Below are 27667 nucleotides of genomic sequence, written 5' to 3'. Positions count from 1 at the left end.
TCTTCCTCATGTCTTAAGTTCCTTCCACAAGAACGCTGTATTAGAAAGTGCAGCTGCCGCCTAGATGCCAAGTCCCTTTCTTCTGTGGTTTTATTAACTATGTTATCTATTGTTTAGCAGTGAGGACAAGTTTATGTGAACTTATGTCTCCTCAACAATTTGGGGAGCACTATGTCTCTGGTAGCAGTAGCAGTAGTGGAGGTAGTAAGAGAAGTGTTGAGTAGAGGCTAAGAAACCCTCCACCTTTCCCTGACCTGCTGTCCCCAACAACAGGTCTCACTCTGAAGAATGGAAGCTTTGTACAACAACACAACCTTAGAGAACGACTATATACACTCTGATGACTATGTATATGAAGACTTCTCAACCGCCGCATATGTGACGGCATGGATCGTCATCTCCATCGGCCTTCCTTTGACCTTGCTGGCCATCTATGCTCTGGTTTCCCTGGTACAATAATTATAATTGAGATCTATTAATTTGTCAGTGTACCTGTCTATCAGTCTATCTTTGTCTATCAGTCTTTCTGTTATTTGTCTATAGGCAATGAAAGGTGATTCAGTACTTTTAAGGCACCACATTCATTTATTTTGTGCCTGCTTATTCCTTTTCTGATTCACTAGAGACTGGAGCCTTTCCTAGTAGATTCATAGCTGCAGGCAATTTAGTGTCTAATCCACCTGACTTGCATGACTTTGAAATGTAGGAGGAAACCTCCGCTGTGACAGGGAGAACATGCAAACTCCTCACAGCAGGGCAGGGAATCAAACCTGCGTCCTTCCTCCTGTGAGGAAACAGTGCTAACCACTGATCCACCGTGTCGGCCCTGTTAAGCACTACAGTGTAGCATTTTATTAAATCATCTTTATTCTGTCAACTTCTGCTTATTGTTTCATCCAAGCCTTGATTCACGTATTTCATTTATTTGTGTCTTTGTTCAACCATTATTTCATCTACACATCTATGCATTCATTCATTTATTTGTGCATTCTGTCATTCCGCCAATCTTTTACTCACTCATTGATTAATTAATTATTTTAATTCATTCATTCAAATACATTTAATTGTACTTTCTCAGATAATTTATTTCTACCACTGTTCCTGTAGGTGCGAGACGGCCAGGTTGCTCCGATCTACGTCATCAACCTCCTCGTCTCCGACCTCATCCAGCTCTGCTGCATGGCCGTCCGGGAGGCAGCACCCTGGGGAGAAACCCACTTTGTTTTCTCTAATGTTATCTACGCAATTGGGGTGGCGTCTAGTCTTGGCTTCATGGTGTGTGTAGCCCTGGAAAGGTAGCTAAAAATTTTTGTGTGTTTGTGTGTTTTCTAAGCATCTATCTATCTATCTATCTATCTATCTATTTCTATGCTGCGTTCAAATTCTGTCGGAAATATTGTAATTACGGCTAGAGCGTATTTGAACAGCCCAATAAAGTGGTAAACACAAATGGGAAAGTTGAATTTTACATGATACCCAAGATGCCAAGATGTGACATTCTCACTCTTTGTTGAACATTTAGGTGTCACACATATACAACAACTTTTTCACAACGTTACATTACAATATGAATTACATAACTGAATATTCTCCTCTTCATTCTGCTGTTGCAGCACTAAGTATCTCTGTACCACTTGGTTTTATAAATAGTCACCAAAAAAGCTGCTTTGTTTGAGGGTCTGTTTTATTATTTCTGAGCAAAAAGTACTTATATACACAATGAGTTGTATTTATGACGGTCAAATAACGAGCTTACAAGGAGCGCGTGAAGGCAGCAATACATAAAGTTTCCTTTCTGTTGACCTGATTTTTGAATATAATGCATTTGTTGGATCACTGCATTTGCATGTCTAAAAGAAACTCTGGATGTGACTGATGGGCCAGTTGCCTTACACTGCGTCCTTGATGATAATGATGTTGAAACAATATGTATATCATTCAGCCCTACTATCTATCTATCTATCTATCTATCTATCTATCTATCTATCTATCTATCTATCTATCTATCTATCCATCTATCTATCATTACAGGTATTTGGTCATCGCCTGCCCACTGTGGTACCGCTTCAGACGCACCATCAAGTTCTCTCTGGTGGTCTCCTTCATGGTCTGGGCCTTCTCCATCGTTCTCATCATTGTCAACTATTTTGGGAGTCACTTGTCGCTCATCTTCAGCTCCATCTTCCTCCTCCTCCCCTTCCCCCTGCTCATCTTCTTCCTGGCTGGGACTCTCAAAGCTCTGTCTGCTTCCATCTCTGTCCCCCCTGAGGAGAAACGGCGAATCGTGGGAGTCTTGGTTCTGGTGCTGCTTAACTACACACTGCTGTTCCTGCCCACAATCATTTTGTTCCTGGCGGTAGCAACAGATTGGAATGGTCTGATTTTTCATCCTAGCCTGTGTCTCACCTTCGTCCAGTTCAGTCCTCTTGTGGACTTGGTTCTGTATGTTTTCATGAGGAAAGGAGCCGTAGACAAGCTGCTGGCCTGCCTGTGTCGGTGCAGGATGACCAGAGAGCAAGAGCAGGGACAGATCAACACCGTGAATGATGATACCACAGTGAGGGTCAGCTCCGTGTAGGAAGAGGAGGACAGGGAGAGAGAGAAGGGGGAGGGAGGGGGAAGAGATGGAGGGAAAAGAAGAGGTGAAGAGAAGAGATGGGAGGAGCCTCCCACCACCTAGAGTAGAGTCACTGATAACTGTGAGAGTAGAGTACATTTTTTTCTCCAGGGACAATTGGATTTTGACAAAATCTCATCCCTGTGTTCCAGCATCTTCATAATTACACTGATTAGCCCAAGAGTGGGTGCTACAATTACACATCAAAATTGAACATTTTAACATCACAAGTCCGAATGATATTAAATTTGGTCTTTTAATCACCTGGGAACTGCTCTCCATGCTTTTATTTTGTCACATGTGGATTATTGTAACTCCCTGTGCACCTGTCTCACTCAGCAGAGTAGATCCAGATTACAGTGAGTCCATAATGCTGCAGTCAGACTCTGAACAGGAACTAAGAAGAGACAGCTTATTACCTCTATTTTAGCTTCATTTCATTGGCTCCTAATGCAATTTGGGATTCATTTTAAAATCTTATTGAACACCTTTAAAGCACATTTTGGACAAGTGTATAGCTATATCTCTGAGCTTTTAACCCCTTATGGGCAGCCTGAGATCCTCAGGCTCTTTCAGTTGTTCCACAGTCTAGGTTGAAGACTAAGGGAGACGGAGCTTCCTCCATCAGGCTCTGAGGCTCTAAGACCTGCTGATAAGATAAAGCTAGGCCCATTCTTCTGCATTTACTGTTTATGTTATTAATTACTGCTCATATTTTTTACTTCATCTTGTAAACCACGTTTACTTGTTTGTAATTTTGTATCTTTAAATAAAGCTCGTCATTATTATTATTATTAGTCTTAATGCAGTCTTTTTCTTACAACAAAATCAAACATGTTTAATATTATCTTAAACCTGCAATAAGAAATTTCAGACCCTATAAGCTATCCTGAAGCTAACGTATGATACGTGGAGATTTTTTTTGAGACATAATGATATAAACAAATAGCCACACATGCGGGCAGCCCTGTTGTTGTTTTCACCTGTCAAACTCGGACCGAATCGAAGCTCCTCCCGACCCATTCAGTAGCTTTTCATTATTTTTAAAACTAGCTTGTCTCCTCCCTCGCTGTTTGAACAGCCAATAGGAGCGCTGTCTTTGGCTGACATCCACACCTGTGGTGACAGGTGACAAGGCTCTACAGACAGACAGAGGAGGAAACACGGCGATGCTGGCGGGGAAGCGTAAATCCCGGTTCCGTTGGACCGTCAAACTGGAGGAGAAACTGGTGGAGCTGTGGAGTAAACGAGAGTTTATCTCTCTCTTTATCTCTCTCTCTTGAGTGTTGTGCATGTGTGGTTTGTTGTAGGCTGTGTGTGTGTGTGTGTGTGTGTGTAGATGGTGAAGGAGGGGGATGCTGTAGCTTCATTCACACTCAAACATCATAGTCCATTATCAGTGTTTTGAGCCTGTATAATCCTTCACATGCACTGAAAACCTGTGTGATGCAAGCAAGGAATTAGTTCCAAATCTCTGAAAAATCCTGCTGGAGTCTTTTAACGTGATGCTGCATGATTCTCAGTCTTAACAGAATCTTAAAATGTGAGCAGCTCTAGGACTAACAACTCATGACTTGAGACAAATTGTTGTAAAATGTGAGACAGTGTCAGAGTAAATGTCTTCTAATGTATGGTAGGCATTAGTTTCTATGGTCAGAGCCACAGCGCCAAAAAACAGATCAATAAAGATATTCCTGTGACCTCAGAGTAATCCTGTATGATACAGAAGTGCTAGGTAAAGAACTGAGAGCCAGGGAGAAAAGGTACAAACTTTGTTAAACATGACAGGAGGATTTTTAGTACAAGTACCAGAGGAAGATGGACATGATCGAATCAATCATCATCGTTTCTCTTATTGCAGGAAATGTCACATCTGACAAGTCCTAGCAAAGAAGCTGTTATCTGTTCATTAGAAGAAGATGTAGATAACTAGGAAGCTGCTGTGGGGGATTTTTCACACTATAACTGAAGGTTGGCTGTTTGGATGCAGGTGAAGAAACAGCGGACCTTGGCAGATGCAACACATTGGGTTGTGGTCCAGCAGCTTTCAAACTATAAAATTATCTTTTATTATTTAGCATACATTGAATTTCATGTGGTCAATTTCTTAGAACACATTTTTTATAGATAAGCTTACATGTAGTTTGTTCTTTTTACCTATTTTAGTCCTTTATGCCTGTTTTATACCTTTTTCAAGTCTGCTTTTAATTAAGGTGTAACTTCATAATTATTATGATTATTATTAGTATTACTTTTTTTTTTACAATAGTAGTAGTAACAGTAGTATTAACAGTAGTGACTAGCATCATGCCTATTCAGCCTGAGGGGCCACATCCTCCTTTAGAGATTTGATATCCGACATCTCTCAGATATAACACTAACCTTTTTCTTGCTTTTCAATTTCTAGCAAACGATCGCTATTTGCCGCTCGTGTTGCCACTTCAAATAATATTTGGAGTTAAATGTAGGGTTGGGTTGACTCACCGCCATGTGTTACTTGTTTGGGTTTGTGTGTGCTGTTTTATCGGATGATTTTAACTTGAAGGGAAGCCAGAGTATGGGTTCATTTTGGCGATCGCTGACGCCAACATCCGATCAGCTGTACTAGTGTTTAGACCGTCGCCATGGTAACAGGGCGCAGGGCGGACATCCGTTGTAAATACGTAGTGAATCAGTTTTTATGAATGAAAGTGTAGAGTTACATTGTTATTTATTTGTAGAAACATTATTACATTAGAGAATGATCGTTTTTGGATATTTTATACAGAGATTGAATAGGTTAGTGTAATTCAGGGATGTTTTATGAATCTAATGTAATTATAAAATTCTATTGTTGATATTTTGATTATTTCTGTATTAGTAATCACAATGACTTGTACAGTATTTGTTTGTCAGTTGGCAGTTATCAGCAGAGAGAGAACTATATTACCAGCTACCAGCCGACTCACTTCACCATTTAATTGTTATTTTCAGAATAAACACCATTCACAAAATATGCCACTCTGAGTCCAGTTCTGAGGTTCATGAGTGCAACAGTGGCACCAACAATGTCAAATGGCCCCATTTTTCATCCTAGCCTGCGTCTCATCTTCATCCAGCTCAGTCCTCTTGTGGACTTGGTTCTGTATGTTTTCATGAGGAAAGGAGCCGTAGACAAGCTGCTGGCCTGCCTGTGTCGGTGCAGGATGACCAGAGAGCAAGAGCAGGGACAGATCAACACCGTGAATGACGATACCACAGTGAGGGTCAGCTCCGTGTAGGAAGAGGAGGAGAGGGAGAGAGAGAAGGGGGAGGGAGGGGGAAGAGATGGAGGGAAAAGAGGAGGTGAAGAGAAGAGATGGGAGGAGCCGCCCACCACCTAGAGTAGAGTCACTGATAACTGTGAGAGTAGAGATCATTTTTTTCTCCAGGGACAATTGGATTTTGACAAAATCTCATCCCTGTGTTCCAGCATCTTCATAATTACACTGATTAGCCCAAGAGTGGGTGCTACAATTACACGTCAAAATTGAACATTTTAACATCACAAGTCCGAATGATATGAAATTTGGTCTTTTAATCACTTGGGAACTGCTCTCCATGCTTTTATTTTGTCACATCTGGATTATTGTAACTCCCTGTGCACCTGTCTCACTCAGCAGAGTAGATCCAGATTACAGTGAGTCCATAATGCTGCAGTCAGACTCTGAACAGGAACTAAGAAGAGACAGCTTATTACCTCTATTTTAGCTTCACTTCATTGGCTCCTAATGCAATTTGGGATTCATTTTAAAATCTTATTGAACACCTTTAAAGCACATTTTGGACAAGTGTATAGCTGTATCTCTGAGCTTTTAACCCCTTATGGGCAGCCTGAGATCCTCAGGCTCTTTCAGTTGTTCCACAGTCTAGATTGAAGACTAAGGGAGACGGAGCTTCCTCCATCAGGCTCTGAGGCTCTAAGACCTGCTGATAAGATAAAGCTAGGCCCATTCTTCTGCATTTACTGTTTATGTTATTAATTACTGCTCATATTTTTTACTTCATCTTGTAAACCACGTTTACTTGTTTGTAATTTTGTATCTTTAAATAAAGCCTTTCATTATTATTATTATTAGTCTTAATGCAGTCTTTTTCTTACGACAAAATCAAACATGTTTAATATTATCTTAAACCTGCAATAAGAAATTTCAGACCCTATAAGCAATCCTGAAGCTAACGTATGATACGTGGAGATTTTTTTGAGACATAATGATATAAACAAATAGCCACACATGCGGGCAGCCCTGTTGTTGTTTTCACCTGTCAAACTCGGACCGAATCGAAGCTCCTCCCGACCCATTCAGTAGCTTTTCATTATTTTTAAAACTAGCTTGTCTCCTCCCTCGCTGTTTGAAAGCGGCGCTCTCCCGATCCCATCCCTGAAAAACAATTGTCGTAATGGCGGAATCGATGAAGCGAGCGAGTAAACTTGTTCAGCTAGTAAACTTGCTACCTGCCTCTTCACTTGTCATTGTGGGACATGTAACCTTCAGCAGGAGGAATATCTGGCAAAGCAAGTCTGGTAACTACTGACAATTCTCCATAGGTACGTTTATCTTAGCTATTGGCCTTTATGCACAGTCCTTCACTAGGTTTGTCTTTTGGGGCTTCCGTAGTCCAGCAGCTTTGCTGTGGGTTCATTTACAAATGTGTTGCGGTTTCTGTCACCCTCTAGTAGTCGGAAAATTGCTTAGTTTATCTTTAAGTCTTTAGTCTTTGCTCTAAACGTGTGTGATGGTCAACGACGCGATTTATAATGCTACACTGTCAACAGCCAATAGGAGCGCTGTCTTTGGCTGACATCCACACCTGTGGTGACAGGTGACAAGGCTCTACAGACAGACAGAGGAGGAAACACGGCGATGCTGGCGGGGAAGCGTAAATCCCGGTTCTGTTGGACCGTCAAACTGGAGGAGAAACTGGTGGAGCTGTGGAGTAAACCAGAGTTTATCTCTCTCTTTATTTCTCTCTCTTGAGTGTTGTGCATGTGTGGTTTGTTGTAGGCTGTGTGTGTGTGTGTGTGTGTGTGTGTAGATGGTGAAGGAGGGGGATGCCGTAGCTTCATTCACACTCAAACATCATAGTCCATTATCAGTGTTTTGAGCCTGTATAATCCTTCACATGCACTGAAAACCTGTGTGATGCAAGCAAGGAATTAGTTCCAAATCTCTGAAAAATCCTGCTGGAGTCTTTTAACGTGATGCTGCATGATTCTCAGTCTTAACAGAATCTTAAAATGTGAGCAGCTCTAGGACTAACAACTCATGACTTGAGACAAATTGTTGTAAAATGTGAGACAGTGTCAGAGTAAATGTCTTCTAATGTATGGTAGGCATTAGTTTCTATGGTCAGAGCCACAGTGCCAAAAAACAGATCAATAAAGATATTCCTGTGACCTCAGAGTAATCCTGTATGATACAGAAGTGCTAGGTAAAGAACTGAGAGTCAGGGAGAAAAGGTACAAACTTTGTTAAACATGACAGGAGGATTTTTAGTACAAGTACCAGAGGAAGACGGACATGATGAAATCAGTCATAGGCGTTTCTCTTATTACAGGAAATGTCACATCTGACAAGTTCTAGCAAAGAAGCTGTTATCTGTTCATTAGAAGCAGAAATAGGTAAATAGGAAGCTGCTGTGGGGGATTTTTCACACTATAACTGAAGGTTGGCTGTTTGGATGCAGACGAAGAAACAGCGGACCTTGGCAGATGCAACACATTCAGGTTGTGGTCCCGCAGCTTTCAAACTATAAAATTATCTTTTATTATTTAGCATATATTGAATTTCATGTGGTCAATTTCTTATAACACATTACATGTGTTGTAGGCTTACATGTAGTTTGTTCTTTTTACATATTTTAGTCCTGCTGTATATACCTGTTTTATTCCTTTCTCAATTCTGCTTCTAATTAATGTCTAACTTTATTCATATTATTATTTGTAGTAACTGTAGTATTAACAGCAGTGACTAACATCAGAGATTTGATATCCAACATCTCTTAGATATAAAACTAACTGCTTTTATTACTTTTCATTTTCTGGTATTTTTTGATGTATTGATGATGATTCTAATTTGCCATAGCATTGCACCTCGGTAAACTTCTGTTTCCCCTTCCTCATGTCTTAAGCAGTAGTGGAGGTAGTAAGAGAAGTGTTGAGTAGAGGCTAAGAAACCCTCCACCTTTCCCTGACCTGCTGTCCCCAACAACAGGTCTCACTCTGAAGAATGGAAGCTTTGTACAACAACACAACCTTAGAGAACGACTATATACACTCTGATGACTATGTATATGAAGACTTCTCAACCGCTGTACGTGTGACGACATGGATCATCATCTCCATCGGCCTTCCTTTGACCTTGCTGGCCATCTATGCTCTGGTTTCCCTGGTACAATAATTATGATTGAGATCTATTAATTTGTCTGTGTACCTGTCTATCAGTCTATCTTTGTCTATCAGTCTTTATGTTATTTGTCTATAGGCAATGAAATGTGATTCAGTACTTTTAAGGCACCACATTCATTTATTTTGTGCCTGCTTATTCCTTTTCTGATTCACTAGAGACTGGAGCCTTTCCTCGTAGATTCATACCTGCAGGCAATTTAGTGTCTAATCCACCTGACTTGCATGACTTTGAAATGTAGGAGGAAACCTCCGCTGTGACAGGGAGAACATGCAAACTCCTCACAGCAGGGCAGGGAATCAAACCTGCGTCCTTCCTCCTGTGAGGAAACAGTGCTAACCACTGATCCACCGTGTCGGCCCTGTTAAGCACTACAGTGTAGCATTTTATTAAATCATCTTTATTCTGTCAACTTCTGCTTATTGTTTCATCCAAGCCTTGATTCACGTATTTCATTTATTTTTGTCTTTGTTCAACCATTATTTCATCTACACATTTATGCATTCATTCATTTATTTGTGCATTCTTTCATTCCTCATATCTTTTTTATTCACTCAATGATTCATTGATTCTTTTGATTAATTCATTCAAATGCATTTATTTTTACTTTCACCGGTCACTTATTTATTTTTACCACTGTTCCTGTAGGTGCGAGACGGCCAGGTTGCTCCGATCTATGTCATCAACCTCCTCGTCTCCGACCTCATCCAGTTCTGCTGCATGGCCGTCCTGGAGGCAAGATCCAGGAGACGCTTCAGCATCATCATTTATATCTACTTCATTGGGTTGATGGCCAGTGTTGGCTTCATGGTGTGTGTAGCCCTGGAAAGGTAGCTTACCATCTGGGTGTGTTTATGTGTTTCCGATGCATCTATCTATCTATCTATCTATCTATCTATCTATCTATCTATCTATCTATCTATCTATTTATCTATCTATCTATTTATCGATCTTATATTACAGGTATTTGGTCATCGCCTGCCCACTGTGGTACCGCTTCAGACGAAACATCAAGGTCTCTCTGGTGGTCTCCATCATGGTCTGGGCCTTCTCCATCGTCCTGCTTTTTCTCATGGACATGTTTCACCCCATTTTCGCAGTCATCCTCCTCTCCAGCGCCCTCCTCCTCCCCTTCCCCCTGCTCATCTTCTTCCTGGCTGGGACTCTCAAAGCTCTGTCTGCTTCCATCTCTGTCCCCCCTGAGGAGAAACGACGAATCGTGGGAGTCTTGGTTCTGGTGCTGCTTAACTACACACTGCTGTTCCTGCCCATGATCATTTGGTCCGTGGTGTCAGCAACAAGTTGGAATGGTCTGATTTTTGATCCTAGCCTGCGTCTCATCTTCATCCAGTTCAGTCCTCTTGTCGACTTGGTTCTGTATGTTTTCATGAAGAAAGGAGCCATAGACAAGCTGCTGGCCTGCCTGTGTCGGTGCAGGATGACCAGAGAGCAAGAGCAGGGACAGATCAACACCGTGAATGATGATACCACAGTGAGGGTCAGCTCCGTGTAGGAAGAGGAGGAGAGGGAGAGAGAGAAGGGGGAGGGAGGGGGAAGAGATGGAGGGAAAAGAGGAGGTGAAGAGAAGAGATGGGAGGAGCCTCCCACCACCTAGAGTAGAGTCACTGATAACTGTGAGAGTAGAGATCATTTTTTTCTCCAGGGACAATTGGATTTTGACAAAATCTCATCCCTGTGTTCCAGCATCTTCATAATTACACTGATTAGCCCAAGAGTGGGTGCTACAATTACACGTCAAAATTGAATATTTTAACATCACAAGTCCGAATGATATGAAATTTGGTCTTTTAATCACCTGGGAACTGCTGTCCATGCTTTTATTTTGTCACATCTGGATTATTGTAACTCCCTGTGCACCTGTCTCACTCAGCAGAGTAGATCCAGATTACAGTGAGTCCATAATGCTGCAGTCAGACTCTGAACAGGAACTAAGAAGAGACAGCTTATTACCTCTATTTTAGCTTCACTTCATTGGCTCCTAATGCAATTTGGGATTCATTTTAAAATCTTATTGAACACCTTTAAAGCACATTTTGGACAAGTGTATAGCTATATCTCTGAGCTTTTAACCCCTTATGGGCAGCCTGAGATCCTCAGGCTCTTTCAGTTGTTCCACAGTCTAGGTTGAAGACTAAGGGAGACGGAGCTTCCTCCATCAGGCTCTGAGGCTCTAACACCTGCTGATAAGATAAAGCTAGGCCCATTCTTCTGCATTTACTGTTTATGTTATTAATTACTGTTCATATTTTTTACTTCATCTTGTAAACTACGTTTACTTGTTTGTAATTTTGTATCTTTAAATAAAGCTTGTGATTATTATTATTATTATTAGTCTTAATGCAGTCTTTTTCGTACGACAAAATTAAACATGTTTAATATTATCTTAAACCTGCAATAAGAAATTTCAGACCCTATAAGCAATCCTGAAGCTAACGTATGATACGTGGAGATTTTTTTGAGACATAATGATATAAACAAATAGGCACACATGCAGGCAGCCCTGTTGTTGTTTTCACCTGTCAAACTCGGACCGAATCGAAGCTCCTCCCGACCCATTCAGTAGCTTTTCATTATTTTTAAAACTAGCTTGTCTCCTCCCTCGCTGTTTGAAAGCGGCGCTCTCCCGATCCCATCCCTGAAAAACAATTCTCGTAATGGAGGCAAGGACGCCGCTAAACGGCTCTTTTCCGTCCGTCAAAACTCTCAGTCTGTAGCTGAATATGCAGTGGAATTTAGAATTCTAGCGGTAGAGAGTGGGTGGAATGTGGAGTCATTGCAGGGGGTTTTTCTCAACGGTCTCAGCGAAAGCCTTAAGGATGAGCTAGCGGCTAGGAATGAGACTACCAGTTTAGACTCTCTCATTTCCCTCTCAGTCAGGCTTGACAACCGCCTTAGAGAGCGTCGTAGGGAGAAAGCTAGCCGCTCTTCCGCTTCATCTCCTTGTTGCACACCTAGATTCCCCTCCCATAGCAGGTCTAACCAGTCAGCCTCCCTCGGTGCGACCGCCAGCCAGTCGCCTGCTGTCTCCGTGGACGAGCCCATGCAGTTGGGCCGGACGTGTCTTTCCCCAGCGGAACATCAACGTCGGATGAGGACCGGCGCCTGCATTTACTGCGGTCAGGACAGTCACTTCCTGGCAGCATGTCCGCTCTGGCCAAAAGAGGAGGCTCGTCAGTGACAGTGGGGGTACTGATGAGCCATACCACCATCTCTTCAACTCCCCGCATTCGTATGCAGTTCCATGCTTCCCTGCTCTGGAGAGAAGATTCCATCCCTGTGCTTGCTCTGGTTGATTCCGGCGCCGATGCTAATTTCATTGACGCCACACTAGTTTCTCAAGCTGGTATATCCACTGAGGCTCTTCCTACTACGCTGGACGCTAATGCTCTGGATGGCAGACTCCTGGCTCGGGTCACCCACCGCTCTGTAACCCTCAACCTCCTCATCTCAGGAAACCGCCGGGAGGCCACTCAGCTCCACCTGATCTCCTCTCCTCTCGCTCCTGTGGTTCTGGGTCGGCCCTGGTTAGAGTTGCATAACCCGCATATAGACTGGTCTACGGGGTCTGTGGTGAGTTGGAGCGTCTTCTGTCATTCTCATTGCCTCCAATCTGCTCTGGCTCCCGGTGAGTCCGCTGTCTCTCCCTCACCTGAGCCTCCTGATCTCTCCTCTGTGCCCGCTGAGTACCATGATTTGGGGGAGGTATTCAGTAAACAGCGGGCCCTCTCCTTACCTCCTCACCGGCCATATGACTGCGCCATCGATCTGCTACCTGGTGCTCCTCTGCCCTCCAGTCGACTCTACAACCTGTCTCGTCCAGTGCGAGAGGCGATGGAGAAGTACATTCACGATTCCCTGGCTGCCGGACTTGTTCGCCTTTCCTCCTCTCCCGTAGGAGCGGGGTTTTTCTTCGTGGCGAAGAAGGATCACACCCTACGTCCCTGTATCGATTTCCGTGGCCTCAACGATATAACGGTAAAGAACAAGTATCCGCTTCCTCTCATTGACTCTGCTTTTGTGCCCCTGCAACAGGCCACGGTCTTCTCCAAGCTGGATCTCCGGAACGCATACCATCTCATTCGGATTCGAGACGGAGATGAATGGAAGACGGCGTTTAACACCCCCCTGGGACACTTCGAGTACCTGGTGATGCCCTTCGGTTTGACCAACGCTCCCGCCGTCTTCCAGGCCCTCGTCAACGACGTCCTCCGAGACATGCTGAACCGCTTCATCTTCGTATACCTGGATGACATCCTGATCTTCTCTCGTGACTTGGAGGAACACACGCAGCATGTGCGGTTAGTGCTCCGTCGCCTACTTGAGAACAAGCTGTTTGTGAAAGCCGAGAAATGTGAGTTTCATAAGTCTTCTGTTTGTTTCCTGGGCTACATCATTGAGCAGGGACAGGTGAAGACGGATCTGGCCAAGATCCAGGCAGTGTCGGAGTGGGTGAGGCCTACCACTCGGAAGCAACTCCAGCGATTCCTGGGATTCGCTAACTTCTACAGGCGGTTCATCAAAGACTACAGCAGAGTGGCAGCTCCCCTAACCCGGCTCACCTCCACAGTCTCCCTCTTCTCTTGGACTCCCGAGGCTGATACCGCGTTCAACCACCTTACCTCCGCTCCAGTCCTGATTCACCCAGACCCCTCTAGGCAGTTTGTGGTGGAAGTGGATGCTTCAGACTCGGGAGTGGGGGCTGTGCTCTCTCAGCGTGCTGCAGATGACATGAAACTACATCCCTATGCATTCTTCTCCCGACGTCTCTCCCCTGCGGAGAGTAACTATGACGTGGGGAATCGAGAGCTCCTGGCGGTGGTTCTGGCTTTGGAGGAGTGGAGACACTGGCCGGAGGGGTCCGAACATCCCTTCATTGTCTGGACTGACCATAAAAACCTGTCCTATCTTCGTTCCGCCAAACGACTTAACTCTCGCCAAGCTCGGTGGGCATTGTTCCTTGGCCGCTTCAGTTTCACCCTCATCTATCGCCCTGGTTCCCGGAATGTCAAGCCTGATGCCCTCTCCCGCCAGTCTGCCCTTGAGAGATCTTCCTCTGAGCCTGAGACCATCCTTCCCTCCACCTGGATTACACCACTTCCAGGATTTGGAGGCAGCTCTTCGGTGTGTCACAGTGCGCAACCCGTCCAGCTGGAGCTCGCTCCTACCCTGGGTCGAATACGCCCACAACTCTCTCACCAGCTCCGCCACAGGTATGACCCCTTTCCAAGTCTCTCTGGGCTTCCAACCTCCCCTTTTTCCTGCTCAGGAAGAGGAAGTGGCGGTGCCGACGGTGCAGGCCCACCTCCAGCGGTGTCGTCGTATCTGGAAGGCGACTCGTGCCGCCCTTCTCCGCTCGGCGGACCGCAACCAGCGTCTTGCCGATCGCCACCGGACCCCCGCGCCAGCATACCAACCGGGACAGAAGGTATGGCTTTTCTCCCGGGACTTACCTCTGTTGACGGAATCTCGCAAGTTGGCACCCCGTTATGTGGGTCCGTTTGAGATTGAGAGGATCGTCAATCCATCTGCTGTGCACCTTAAGTTGCCTGCCTCTATGAGGGTCCATCCCACATTTCATGTCTCTCTTCTAAAGCCTGTCTCCTCCAGTCCCTTGTCGCCTCCCACCGCCCCTCCTCCGCCTCCTCGGATGATCGACGACCACCCGGTTTACACTGTCCGACGACTCCTGGATGTCCGCCGCCGTGGCCGGGGGTTCCAGTTTCTGGTGGACTGGGAGGGATACGGTCCTGAGGAGCGTTGTTGGGTTCCCAAGCGTGACATTCTGGACCCCTCTCTCATCCATGATTTCTACCGTGAGCATCCTGATAAGCCTGGTGGGTCGCCAGGAGGCGCCCGTTGAGGGGGGGGTCCTGTCCTCTTGCCGTGACTCTAGCTTTCCTTGTGTTTCTCTGTGTTCCCTGCCTCCCTTGTGTCTCCGCCTCCCTGGTCAGTCTCTCTGTGTTAGTCTGTGTCTGTTAGAGTGTGTGGCGTGGGCGTGGCTCTCTCTTCCCCCCAGCTCCTGGGCTCCGGATTTACCTGCACACCTGAACCTCATTACTCATCACCACCAGTATATCTAGCCTGGCTTGCCATCCATTCATCACCAGATTGTTCCACCTGTGGTAGACACACTCTCGGTCGCTCTGCATTCTCATATCAGAGTTTATTCTTGTGTTCCTTGTCCTGGACGTTTGATCGTATTTCTCCTGTGTCCAGGATTTCCCTGTGTGTCTCTTCGCCTGCCCACGCCATTCCTGCCAGTCTGTCAGCTTCCCTGCCTGTCCGCCTGCCTGCCACTCATCTGCTTGTCCACCAGCCAGCCTGTCCGCTCTCCTGCTAACCCGCCTGCTCATCTGCTTGTCAGCCAGCCCAGTCCTGATCGTCTCCACTACTCCACCCTGCTGCCTTCGTCTCACTTAACCCTATTCCAACCTCCAATAAACCTTTTCCCTTTTTCATCTACCAATTGTCCGTGTCTGCATGTGGGTCCACGAAAACAACCCCTAACAGTGACAGGTGACAAGGCTCTACAGACAGACAGAGGAGGAAACACGGCGATGCTGGCGGGGAAGCGTAAATCCCGGTTCCGTTGGACCGTCAAACTGGTGGAGCTGTGGAGTAAACGAGAGTTTATCTCTCTCTTTATCTCTCTCTCAAGTGTTGTGTTGTGGTTTGTTGTAGGCTGTGTGTGTGTGTAGATGGTGAAGGAGGGGGATGCCGTAGCTTCATTCACACTCAAACATCATAGTCCATTATCAGTGTTTTGAGCCTGTATAATCCTTCACATGCACTGAAAACCTGTGTGATGCAAGCAAGGAATTAGTTCCAAATCTCTGAAAAATCCTGCTGGAGTCTTTTAACGTGATGCTGCATGATTCTCAGTCTTAACAGAATCTTAAAATGTGAGCAGCTCTAGGACTAACAACTCATGACTTGAGACAAATTGTTGTAAAATGTGAGACAGTGTCAGAGTAAATGTCTTCTAATGTATGGTAGGCATTCGTTTCTATGGTCAGAGCCACAGTGCCAAAAAACAGATCAATAAAGATATTCCTGTGACCTCAGAGTAATCCTGTATGATACAGAAGTGCTAGGTAAAGAACTGAGAGTCAGGGAGAAAAGGTACAAACTTTGTTAAACATGACAGGAGGATTTTTAGTACAAGTACCAGAGGAAGATGGACATGATCGAATCAATCATCAGCGTTTCTCTTATTACAGGAAATGTCACATCTGACAAGTCCTAGCAAAGAAGCTGTTATCTGTTCATTAGAAGAAGATGTAGATAACTAGGAAGCTGCTGTGGGGGATTTTTCACACTATAACTGAAGGTTGGCTGTTTGGATGCAGATGAAGAAACAGCGGACCTTGGCAGATGCAACACATTCAGGTTGTGGTCCAGCAGCTTTCAAAACGTAAATTTATGTTTTATTATTTAGCATACAAGAAATTTCATGTGGTCACTTCTTAGAACAGATTTTTTATAGATAGGCTTATGTGTAGTTTGTTCTTCTTTACCTATTTTAGTCCTGCTGTATATGCCTGTTTCATTCATTTATCAATTCTGCTTTTAATGAATGCCTAAATTCATTATTACTGTTATTGTTATTTGTAGTAGTAACAGTAGTATTAACAGTAGGGAATAGCATGATGTCTATTCAACCTGAGGGTCCACATGCTCCCTTTATGATTTGATATCCGAGATCTCTCAGATATAAAACTAACCTTTTTTCTTGCTTTTCCTTTTCTGATATTTATTATTTATTCATGATGATTCTAATTTGCCATAGCATTGCACCTCAGTAAACAACTTTAGTTTCCTCTTCCTCATGTCTTAAGTTCCTTCCACAAGAACGCTGTATTAGAAAGTGCAGCTGTCGCCTAGATGCCAAGTCCCTTTCTTCTGTGGTTTTATTATTTATTGTTTAGCAGTGTGGACAAGTTTATGTGAACTTATGTCTCCTCAACAATTTGGGGAGCACTATGTCTCTGGTAGCAGTAGCAGTAGTGGAGGTAGTAAGAGAAGTGTTGAGTAGAGGCTAAGAAACCCTCCACCTTTCCCTGACCTGCTGTCCCCAACAACAGGTCTCACTCTGAAGAATGGAAGCTTTGTACGACAACACAACCTTAGAGAACGACTATATACACTCTGATGACTATGATGACTATGATGACTATGTATATGATGACTCCTCAACCGCTGTACGTGTGACGGCATGCATCGTCATCTCCATCGGCCTTCCTTTGACCTTGCTGGCCATCTATGCTCTGGTTTCCCTGGTACAATAATTGTGATTGAGATCTATTAATTTGTCTGTGTACCTGTCTATCAGTCTATCTTTGTCTATCAGTCTTTCTGTTATTTGTCTATAGGCAATGAAAGGTGATTCAGTACTTTTAAGGCACCACATTCATTTATTTTGTGCCTGCTTATTCCTTTTCTGATTCACTAGAGTCTGGAGCCTTTCCTAGTAGATTCATAGCTGCAGGCAATTTAGTGTCTAATCCACCTGACTTGCATGACTTTGAAATGTAGGAGGAAACCTCCGCTGTGACAGGGAGAACATGCAAACTCCTCACAGCAGGGCAGGGAATCAAACCTGCGTCCTTCCTCCTGTGAGGAAACAGTGCTAACCACTGATCCACCGTGTCGGCCCTGTTAAGCACTACAGTGTAGCATTTTATTAAATCATCTTTATTCTGTCAACTTCTGCTTATTGTTTCATCCAAGCCTTGATTCACGTATTTCATTTATTTGTGTCTTTGTTCAACCATTATTTCATCTACACATCTATGCATTCATTCATTTATTTGTGCATTTTCTCATTCCTCCAATCTTTTATTTACTCATTAATTCATTCTTTTTAATTGATTCATTCAAATACATTTATTTCTACTTTCTCAGGTCATTCAGTTATTTCTACCACTGTTCCTGTAGGTGCGAGACGGCCAGGTTGCACCGATCTACGTTATCAACCTCCTCGTCTCCGACCTCATCCAGTTCTGCTGCATGGCCGTCCGGGAGGCAGCACCCTGGGGACTCACCCACTCTGTTTTCCTTTATACTCTCTACGAAATTGGGGTGATGGCCAGTGTTGGCTTCATGGTGTGTGTAGCCCTGGAAAGGTAGCTAACCATCTGTGTGTGTTTGTGTGTTTCCTAAGCATCTATCTATCTATCTATCTATCTATCTATCTACTTCTATTCTGCGTTCAAATCCTGTCGGAAATATTGTAATTACGGCTAGAGCGTATTTGAACAGCCCAATAAAGTGGTAAACACAAATGGGAAAGTTGAATTTTACATGATACCCAAGATGCCAAGATGTGACATTCTCACTCTTTGTTGAACATTTAGGTGTCACACATATACAACAACTTTTTCACAACGTTACATTACAATATGAATTACATAACTGAATATTCTCCTCTAGCTCTGCACCACTTGGTTTTACAAATAGTCACCAAAAAAGCTACTTTTGTTTCAGGGTGTGTTTTGTTATTTCAGACTAAAAACTACTTGAATTCACGACAAGTTGTATTTACTGTCAAGTTTGAAAGTACCAGTAATAATAGTAAGTAACAATAACTAAGTAATAATAATAATACATTTAATTTGTAATGCACTTTTCATGACAAGTAAATCTCAAAGTGCTACAGAGTAAAAAAAAACAGATGCAAAAACAGATAAAATGAACCAACAGCAAAGATCATTAAAAGCAACACAAAGGGAAAAAAAGGCCTGATTAAAAAGGAAAGGTTTATAGACAATGCATAAAAACAAAGAGATAAAAAGACAACAACACAAAGTTAAGGAAAGGCTCTGTTAAAAAGGAAGGTTTTTAGGCCCCTTTTAAAAGCATTTGTTGGATCACTGCATTTGGTTTGTATTGTGTATTGCTATTTAAATGTTTTCTAACCTATTTAAAACATGCGTCCACTAAATGTTCTGCTTGTCCAGAATCCTGAAATCTTACCAGCCATGTTGGCCGGCAAAAAAAATGTCTAAAAGAAAACCTGGACGTGACTGATGGGCCAGTTGCCTTACACTGCATACTTCACAATAACAATGCTGAAACAATATATCATTCAGACATACTTTCTATCTATCTATCTATCTATCTATCTATCTATCTATCTGTCTATCTATCTATCTATCTATCTATCTATCTATCTATCTATCTATTACAGGTATTTGGTCATCGCCTGCCCACTGTGGTACCGCTTCAGACGCACCATCAAGTTCTCTCTGGTGGTCTCCTTCATGGTCTGGGCCTTCTCCATCGTCCTCATCATTGTCATCTATTTTGTGATGGGCTTCTTGTGCGCAATAATCATCCTCTCCATCTCCCTCCTCCTCCCCTTCCCCCTGCTCATCTTCTTCCTGGCTGGGACTCTCAAAGCTCTGTCTGCTTCCATCTCTGTCCCCCCTGAGGAGAAACGGCGAATCGTGGGAGTCTTGGTTCTGGTGCTGCTTAACTACACACTGCTGTTCCTGCCCATGATCATTTTCTTCCTGGCGGTAGCAACAAGTTCAAATGGCCTCATTTTTCATCCTACATCCAACCTACGTCGCATCTTCATTCGGCTCAGTCCTCTTGTGGACTTGGTTCTGTATGTTTTCATGAAGAAAGGAGCCGTAGACAAGCTGCTGGCCTGCCTGTGTCGGTGCAGGATGACCAGAGAGCAAGAGCAGGGACAGATCAACACCGTGAATGACGATACCACAGTGAGGGTCAGCTCTGTGTAGGAAGAGGAGGAGAGGGAGAGAGAGAAGGGGGAGGGAGGGGAAAGAGATGGAGGGAAAAGAGGAGGTGAAGAGAAGAGATGGGAGGAGCCTCCCACCACCAATCATCAGCGTTTCTCTTATTACAGGAAATGTCACATCTGACAAGTCCTAGCAAAGAAGCTGTTATCTGTTCATTAGAAGAAGATGTAGATAAATAGGAAGCTGCTGTGGGGGATTTTTCACACTATAACTGAAGGTTGGATGGTCTATCTAAACATGGTGAAAGTATCAAAACTAAATCCACACAATCCATATTAGAAAAGCGAGCCTCTAAACGAGCCGTTTGGACTTCCATAACTTTGTGGCGTCACAAAGGTTCGCTCATTATCATTTCTGTAAGAAATAATAGACTAACAAAGTGTTTTTTTCAAAGCGGTTGAACGGTTGTCATTGTTTATTTACCGGAGAGTTTTCCCTAGTGTTGGGAAGTTTAACTACATTTCTCAGTAGTGTGGCAGTAGCGTCGCTGTTTTGTGAATCGAAGCGTTTTCAGTAGTGAAGCTGTTTTATTGATCAAGTAGTGCGGTAGCGTCCACAAAAGCTACATTTTCCCAAGCTTTTCTAAAGCTCAAGCACAGCGGAGCTTTCTGCTGCGGTCTGGAATAAATTGCTAAGGACAGGTACGTGATGCCAGCACCATGCACGGAGGGAGGGATTGTGTCTGTGTAGCCGACAGAAGCACTTCATATGACGGTGACATCACATATCTATCCTTGGGCTGATGCCTACGACGTTTCCATGGAGAGAAAGAGATCTCTCTCACACTCACACACACATACAGTTATTGTCCATACTCACATACACACTGTAAATGTTATTTGGAGGACATGTTTTTTTGCCATTGTTGTTACTGTTTGGAGCAGGTCTTTATTCTTTTGCTACTGTGGTTTGAGTTGAGTTAAAAGAGTTTGTTAAAGTAAGTCTCCACAGCTTTATCCTGCAAATGTGCCACAAGTCTCCACTAAATTGAGCATACACATGCAGACACAGGTGCGCGCGCGCGCACGCACACACACACACACACACACATGCAAACAAACATCGATGAACATACACACACACTCAACACTGCTTTATGTTATTATGTGGAGCACATGTTTGTTTGTTTGTTTGTTTTGTTGCCAAATTGGTATTGTTATAAGAGCAGTTGCTCACAAAGGCACAGCTTGTTTTATAATAAACAACTGAACTGAACATTTTTTGGCATTTGTTTGACTGACAATTTTTCTTCATCACTGAGATAACATTGATTTGGCACGAAGTTGGTTCAATGTAAAAAAAAAAAAAAAAAATTGCTTTGATGTAGCAAACGTTCTTAGCGTTGTACGAGTGGTCAGAAGCACTGTACACAACGTACTTTACGAACATTTTAGGCTTACGGTGCTTTTGGGAAACGCAGCCCAGAGCGTTCACAGCGTTCTGCAGCGCCAGTTTCGGCGTCTAGTCTGTTTCGCGGCGCATATTTCACAGGAAAACACCACAGAAATACACTATAGATGGTCATATCTGCATTAAATCACCACAGAAGCACAGGTATATTATGATCAACTTGCCAGTGTCTTCACTGTTGTTGTTGATTAATCCATGAGCAGTGATGCAACTTTTAACCCTTGTGTGGTGTTCGGGTCAAAATGACCCATTTAAAATTTTTACGAAAATAAAAATGATACAATGAATAATTTTTTTTAACCTGAAACTCCATGGCCTTGGCTTATTTTCTGTGAAGAACATGTGAAAGAACACATTTTCATTGAGTACACATGGTATACCCCCCTACACATTTACATCCCTGATCCGATGTTCGGGTCAATTTGACCCGAGAGAAATGAAAGGGAAGAACCTGTAGGTGAAAACAGACAGAACATGGCAAATATGAAACAGAAAGCTGACTTCACTACTTCTTCTTCACCTTCATCTAAAATTTGCTCTCACACACATGTACATGCATGCACACATGTATTCTTTTTGTCTTTTGACACACAACCCTCTCCAACATGTTATAGACAATACTGCCAAAAGAAAATCACCTCCACCCACCCACACACACACACACATACACACACACACACACACACGCACATTTATGGCACCCATGTCTTCGTTATAGTGGATTTTTTACATAAATCACAGCTTTATCACAAAAAAAGAATGGCACTCTCGATCTAGCAGAGGTTAATGACAAACATTAACCCCATATGTTATCTATATTGTTTGGAATTGAGTTAAAGACAATATATGTTAAAGGGGGCGTATCCTAAGATGTGGCAATTCTTAGTATTTATGGTGATTTTGGTACTTGGAGGAGTGAAATAATCACAGTAAAAAAATGGAATCATATTACTATGCCATTTCCCCACAGTCAACAAGTATAAAACACGCCCCCTTGTACGAGCCAGTCAGATTTTGCTCCAGTTTCTATGTAGACGCTGGACTGTCTGAAATCAGCACTACCAATTAGCGCTAAGAGGAGGGCGGGCCTTCCAGAATGGCCAGCCAATCAGAGCAGTAGCTCATTAACATAAGAAGCTGCTTATGTAAAACGACCTATTTTTTTGTAGGTGGGAAACAAGCACTTGGAAGTGAATAGCTAAAGCTATAACTAAAGGACTTTTACTGAAAAAAACTTAACAGATGTATTTTATAGACACCAGGTAATTATATAAAATTATATAAAAAATATTTTAAAAAAGCCCAATAATGTCCTGTGAACAGATCAATAATCAGAATCAGAATCCTTTTATTATTAAGTATATTTGCACATACAAGGAATTTAGCTTAGTGGCTGCTTGTGTACTTATTAAAGACAGTAAAACACAGTATAAATCAATAAAAACAATATATAGTAATAAAGATATTCCTGTGATCTCAGAGTAATCCTGTATGATACAGAAGTGCTAGGTAAAGAAGTAAGATCCAGGGAGAAAAGGTACAAACTTTGTGTTTCTTTTCTAAACATGACAGGAGGATTTTTAGTTCAAGTACCAGAGGAAGATGGACATGATAAAATCAGTCATAGGCGTTTCTCTTATTACAGGAAATGTCACATCTGACAAGTCCTAGCAAAGAAGCTGTTATCTGTTCATTAGAAGCAGAAATAGATAAATAGGAAGCTGCTGTGGGGGATTATTCACACTATAACTGAAGGTTGGCTGTTTGGATGCAGATGAAGAAACAGCGGACCTTGGCAGATGCAACACATTCAGGTTGTGGTCCAGCAGCTTTCAAAACGTACATTTATCTTTTATTATTTAGCATACAAGAAATTTCATGCAGTCACTTCTTAGAACATATTTTTTATAGATAGGTTTATGTGTAGTTTGTTCTTCTTTACCTACTTTAGTCCTGCTGTATATGCCTGTTTCATTCGTTTATCAATTCTGCTTTTAATCAATGCCTAAATTCATTATCACTGTTATTGTTATTTGTAGTAGTAACAGTAGTATTAACAGTAGTGAATAGCATGATGTCTATTCAGCCTGAGGGGCCACATGCTCCCTTTATGATTTGATATCCGAGATCTCTCAGATATAAAACTAACCTTTTTTCTTGCTTTTCATTTTCTGGTATTTATTATTTATTCATGATTATTCTAATTTGCCATAGCATTGCACCTCAGTAAACAACTTTAGTTTCCTCTTCCTCATGTCTTAAGTTCCTTCCACAAGAACGCTGTATTAGAAAGTGCAGCTGCCGCCTAGATGCCAAGTCCCTTTCTTCTGTGGTTTTATTAACTATGTTATCTATTGTTTAGCAGTGAGGACAAGTTTATGTGAACTTATGTCTCCTCAACAATTTGGGGAGCACTATGTCTCTGGTAGCAGTAGCAGTAGTGGAGGTAGTAAGAGAAGTGTTGAGTAGAGGCTAAGAAACCCTCCACCTTTCCCTGACCTGCTGTCCCCAACAACAGGTCTCACTCTGAAGAATGGAAGCTTTGTACAACAACACAACCTTAGAGAACGACTATATACACTCTGATGACTATGATGACTATGTATATGAAGACTTCTCAACCGCCGCATATGTGACGGCATGGATCGTCATCTCCATCGGCCTTCCTTTGACCTTGCTGGCCATCTGTGCTCTGGTTTCCCTGGTACAATAATTATAATTGAGATCTATTAATTTGTCAGTGTACCTGTCTATCAGTCTATCTTTGTCTATCAGTCTTTCTGTTATTTGTCTATAGGCAATGAAAGGTGATTCAGTACTTTTAAGGCACCACATTCATTTATTTTGTGCCTGCTTATTCCTTTTCTGATTCACTAGAGACTGGAGCCTTTCCTAGTAGATTCATAGCTACAGGCAATTTAGTGTCTAATCCACCTGACTTGCATGACTTTGAAATGTAGGAGGAAACCTCCGCTGTGACAGGGAGAACATGCAAACTCCTCACAGCAGGGCAGGGAATCAAACCTGCGTCCTTCCTCCTGTGAGGAAACAGTGCTAACCACTGATCCACCGTGTCGGCCCTGTTAAGCACTACAGTGTAGCATTTTATTAAATCATCTTTATTCTGTCAACTTCTGCTTATTGTTTCATCCAAGCCTTGATTCACGTATTTCATTTATTTGTGTCTTTGTTCAACCATTATTTCATCTACACATCTATGCATTCATTCATTTATTTGTGCATTTTCTCATTCCTCCAATCTTTTATTTACTCATTAATTCATTCTTTTTAATTTATTCATTCAAATACATTTAATTGTACTTTCTCAGATCATTCAGTTATTTCTACCACTGTTCCTGTAGGTGCGAGACGGCCAGGTTGCACCGATCTACGTCATCAACCTCCTCGTCTCCGACCTCATCCAGTTCTGCTGCATGGCCGTCCGGGAGGCAGCACCCTGGGGAGACACCCAATATGATTTATCTTATATTATCTATGATATTGGGTTGATGGCCAGTGTTGGCTTCATGGTGTGTGTAGCCCTGGAAAGGTAGCTAACCATCTGTGTGTGTTTGTGTGTTTCCTAAGCATCTATCTATCTATCTATCTATCTATCTATCTATCTATCTATCTATCTATCTATCTATCTATTTCTATGCTGCGTTCAAATCCTGTCTGAAATATTGTAATTACGGCTAGAGCACATTTGAACAGTCCAATAAAGTGGTAAACACAAATGGGAAAGTTGAATTTTACATGATACCCAAGATGCCAAGATGTGACATTCTCACTCTTTGTTGAACATTTAGGTGTCACACATATACAACAACTTTTTCACAACGTTACATTACAATATGAATTACATAACTGAATATTCTCCTCTAGTAGCTCTGCACCACTTGGTTTTACAAATAGTCACCAAAAAAGCTACTTTTGTTTCAGGGTGTGTTTTGTTATTTCAGACTAAAAACTACTTGAATTTACGATGAGTTGTATTTACTGTGAAACTTGAAAGTGCGAGCTTAAAAGGAGCACATGAAGGCAGCAATACATAAAGTTTCCTTTCTGTTGACTCAACTGTTAATATAATGCATTTAATAATAATAATAATAATAATAATAATAATAATAATAATAATACATTTAACTTGTAATGCACTTTTCATGACAAGTAAATCTCAAAGTGCTACAGAGTAAAAAAAACAGATGCATAAAAACAGATAAAATGAACCAACAGGAAAGATCATTAAAAGCAACACAAAGGGAAAAAAAGGCCTGATTAAAAAGGAAAAGTTTATAGACAATGCATAAAAACAAAGAGATAAAAAGACAACAACACAAAGTTAAGGAAAGGCTCTGTTAAAAAGGAAGGTTTTTAGGCCCCTTTTAAAAGCATTTGTTGGATCACTGCATTTGGTTTGTATTGTGTATTGCTATTTAAATGTTTTCTAACCTATTTAAAACATGCGTCCACTAAATGTTCTGCTTGTCCAGAATCCTGAAATCTTACCAGCCATGTTGGCCGGCAAAAAAAATGTCTAAAAGAAAACCTGGACGTGACTGATGGGCCAGTTGCCTTACACTGCGTACTTCACAATAACAATGCTGAAACAATATATCATTCAGACATACTTTCTATCTATCTATCCATCTATCTATCTATCTATCTATCTATCTATCTATCTATCTATCTATCATTACAGGTATTTGGTCATCGCCTGCCCACTGTGGTACCGCTTCAGACGCAACATCAAGTTCTCTCTGGTGGTCTCCTTCATGGTCTGGGCCTTCTCCATCGTCCTCATCATTGTCAACTATTTTGTGATGGACTTCTTGGGCATAACGATCCTCCTCTCCATCTTCCTCCTCCTCCTCCCCTTCCCCCTGCTCATCTTCTTCCTGGCCGGGACTCTCAAAGCTCTGTCTGCTTCCATCTCTGTCCCCCCTGAGGAGAAACGACGAATCGTGGGAGTCTTGGTTCTGGTGCTGCTTAACTACACACTGCTGTTCCTGCCCATGATCATTTTGTTCCTGGCGGTAGCAACAAGTTCAAGTGGCCTCATTTTTCATCCTAACCTATGTCTCATCTTCATCCAGTTCAGTCCTCTTGTGGACTTGGTTCTGTATGTTTTCATGAGGAAAGGAGCCGTAGACAAGCTGCTGGCCTGCCTGTGTCGGTGCAGGATGACCAGAGAGCAAGAGCAGGGACAGATCAACACCGTGAATGACGATACCACAGTGAGGGTCAGCTCCGTGTAGGAAGAGGAGGAGAGGGAGAGAGAGAAGGGGGAGGGAGGGGAAAGAGATGGAGGGAAAAGAGGAGGTGAAGAGAAGAGATGGGAGGAGCCTCCCACCACCTAGAGTAGAGTCACTGATAACTGTTGGGAATGTGACACCTGAGAGTAGAGTTAAAGGGAGCAATTTTTGTCCAGGGGGGTTTAAATTTAAAATTTAGGGGAATAATGAATCTCAGCCCTTCATCTTCATAATTACACTGATTAGCCCAAGAGTGGGTGCTACAATTACACATCAAAACTGAACATTTTAATAACCAGTCCCACATCACAAGTTCGAATGATATGAAATTTGGTCTTTTAATCACCTGGGAACTGCTGTCCATGCTTTTATTTTGTCACATCTGGATTATTGTAACTCCCTGTGCATCTGTCTCACTCAGCAGAGTAGATCCAGATTACAGTGAGTCCATAATGCTGCAGTCAGACTCTGAACAGGAACTAAGAAGAGACAGCTTATTACCTCTATTTTAGCTTCACTTCATTGGCTCCCGGTGAAAATTAGGATTGATTTTAACATCTTACTGAGCACATTTAAGACACGTTTTGGACAATTGTATAGCTACAGTATATCTCTGAGCTTTTAACCCCTTATGGGCAGCCTGAGATCCTCAGGCTCTTTTAGTTGTTCCACAGTCTAGGTTGAAGACTAAGGGAGACGGAGCTTCCTCCATCAGGCTCTGAGGCTCTAAGACCTGCTGATAAGATAAAGCTAGGCCCATTCTTCTGTATTTACTGTTTATGTTTTTAATTATTGCTCACATTTTTAATTTTATATTGTAAACCAAGTTGTAATTCTGCATCCGTAAATTAATATTATTATTATTATTATCCTCTATTTTTTTTTTTTTTAAATAAAGCTTGATGCAGATAAATTTCTCCTTGTTCATTGGAATGGTTTTAGCATTGTAAACACAGCCTGTCTTAAACTGTAAGCCACAGTAAGCTGAATTCTATCAGTATTATCCTGTAGCCTCTTGACACAGGACACATGGTGTCTGAGTTCACAGCCAGAGTTCAGCCACAGTAGTTTCAATAGCAGGTAATACTGATAACAGCACAGCCTTGCATAATCCCTGTTACTAACATATGATTCAATACCAGCTAATTTTTATATTTAATGTCTCAGCATGGG

At 42.5% G+C, this 27667-nt stretch overlaps 1 protein-coding gene and 3 pseudogenes across 1 annotated transcript; all 4 read left to right on the top strand.

Annotated features, from left to right (window-relative positions):
• Nucleotides 1–171: 171 nt before the first annotated feature.
• Nucleotides 172–5877, top strand: LOC139910026 (G-protein coupled receptor 4-like; annotated as a pseudogene).
• Nucleotides 5878–7500: 1623 nt separating this feature from the next.
• Nucleotides 7501–10555, top strand: LOC144537832 (uncharacterized; annotated as a pseudogene).
• Nucleotides 10556–17162: 6607 nt separating this feature from the next.
• On the top strand, nucleotides 17163–19811 carry LOC144542354 (uncharacterized). The gene is made up of 3 exons (XM_078288639.1): nucleotides 17163–17342; nucleotides 18001–18188; nucleotides 19253–19811. Exons 1-3 carry the CDS (start codon nucleotides 17163–17165, stop codon nucleotides 19809–19811), a joined length of 927 nt encoding a protein of 308 aa, XP_078144765.1.
• A 3844-nt stretch (nucleotides 19812–23655) lies between these two features.
• LOC144542353 (uncharacterized) lies at nucleotides 23656–26497 on the top strand (annotated as a pseudogene).
• The last annotated feature ends 1170 nt before the right edge of the window (nucleotides 26498–27667 follow it).

Source organism: Centroberyx gerrardi, chromosome 15 (genome assembly GCF_048128805.1).
Source record: "Centroberyx gerrardi isolate f3 chromosome 15, fCenGer3.hap1.cur.20231027, whole genome shotgun sequence".
Taxonomy (NCBI): domain Eukaryota; kingdom Metazoa; phylum Chordata; class Actinopteri; order Beryciformes; family Berycidae; genus Centroberyx; species Centroberyx gerrardi.
Note: the sequence above shows the minus strand (reverse complement) of the source record. Positions and strands in the feature narration are given on the sequence as shown.

Bases quoted from the DNA above. Each gene is read 5' to 3' on its own strand.
- LOC144542354 (XM_078288639.1), top strand. From the start codon at position 17,163: ATGGAAGCTTTGTACGACAACACAACCTTAGAGAACGACTATATACAC. The intron at 17,343-18,000 runs GTACAATAATTG...CTGTTCCTGTAG, and splicing joins TCTATGCTCTGGTTTCCCTG to GTGCGAGACGGCCAGGTTGC. The intron at 18,189-19,252 runs GTAGCTAACCAT...TATCTATTACAG, and splicing joins GTGTGTGTAGCCCTGGAAAG to GTATTTGGTCATCGCCTGCC.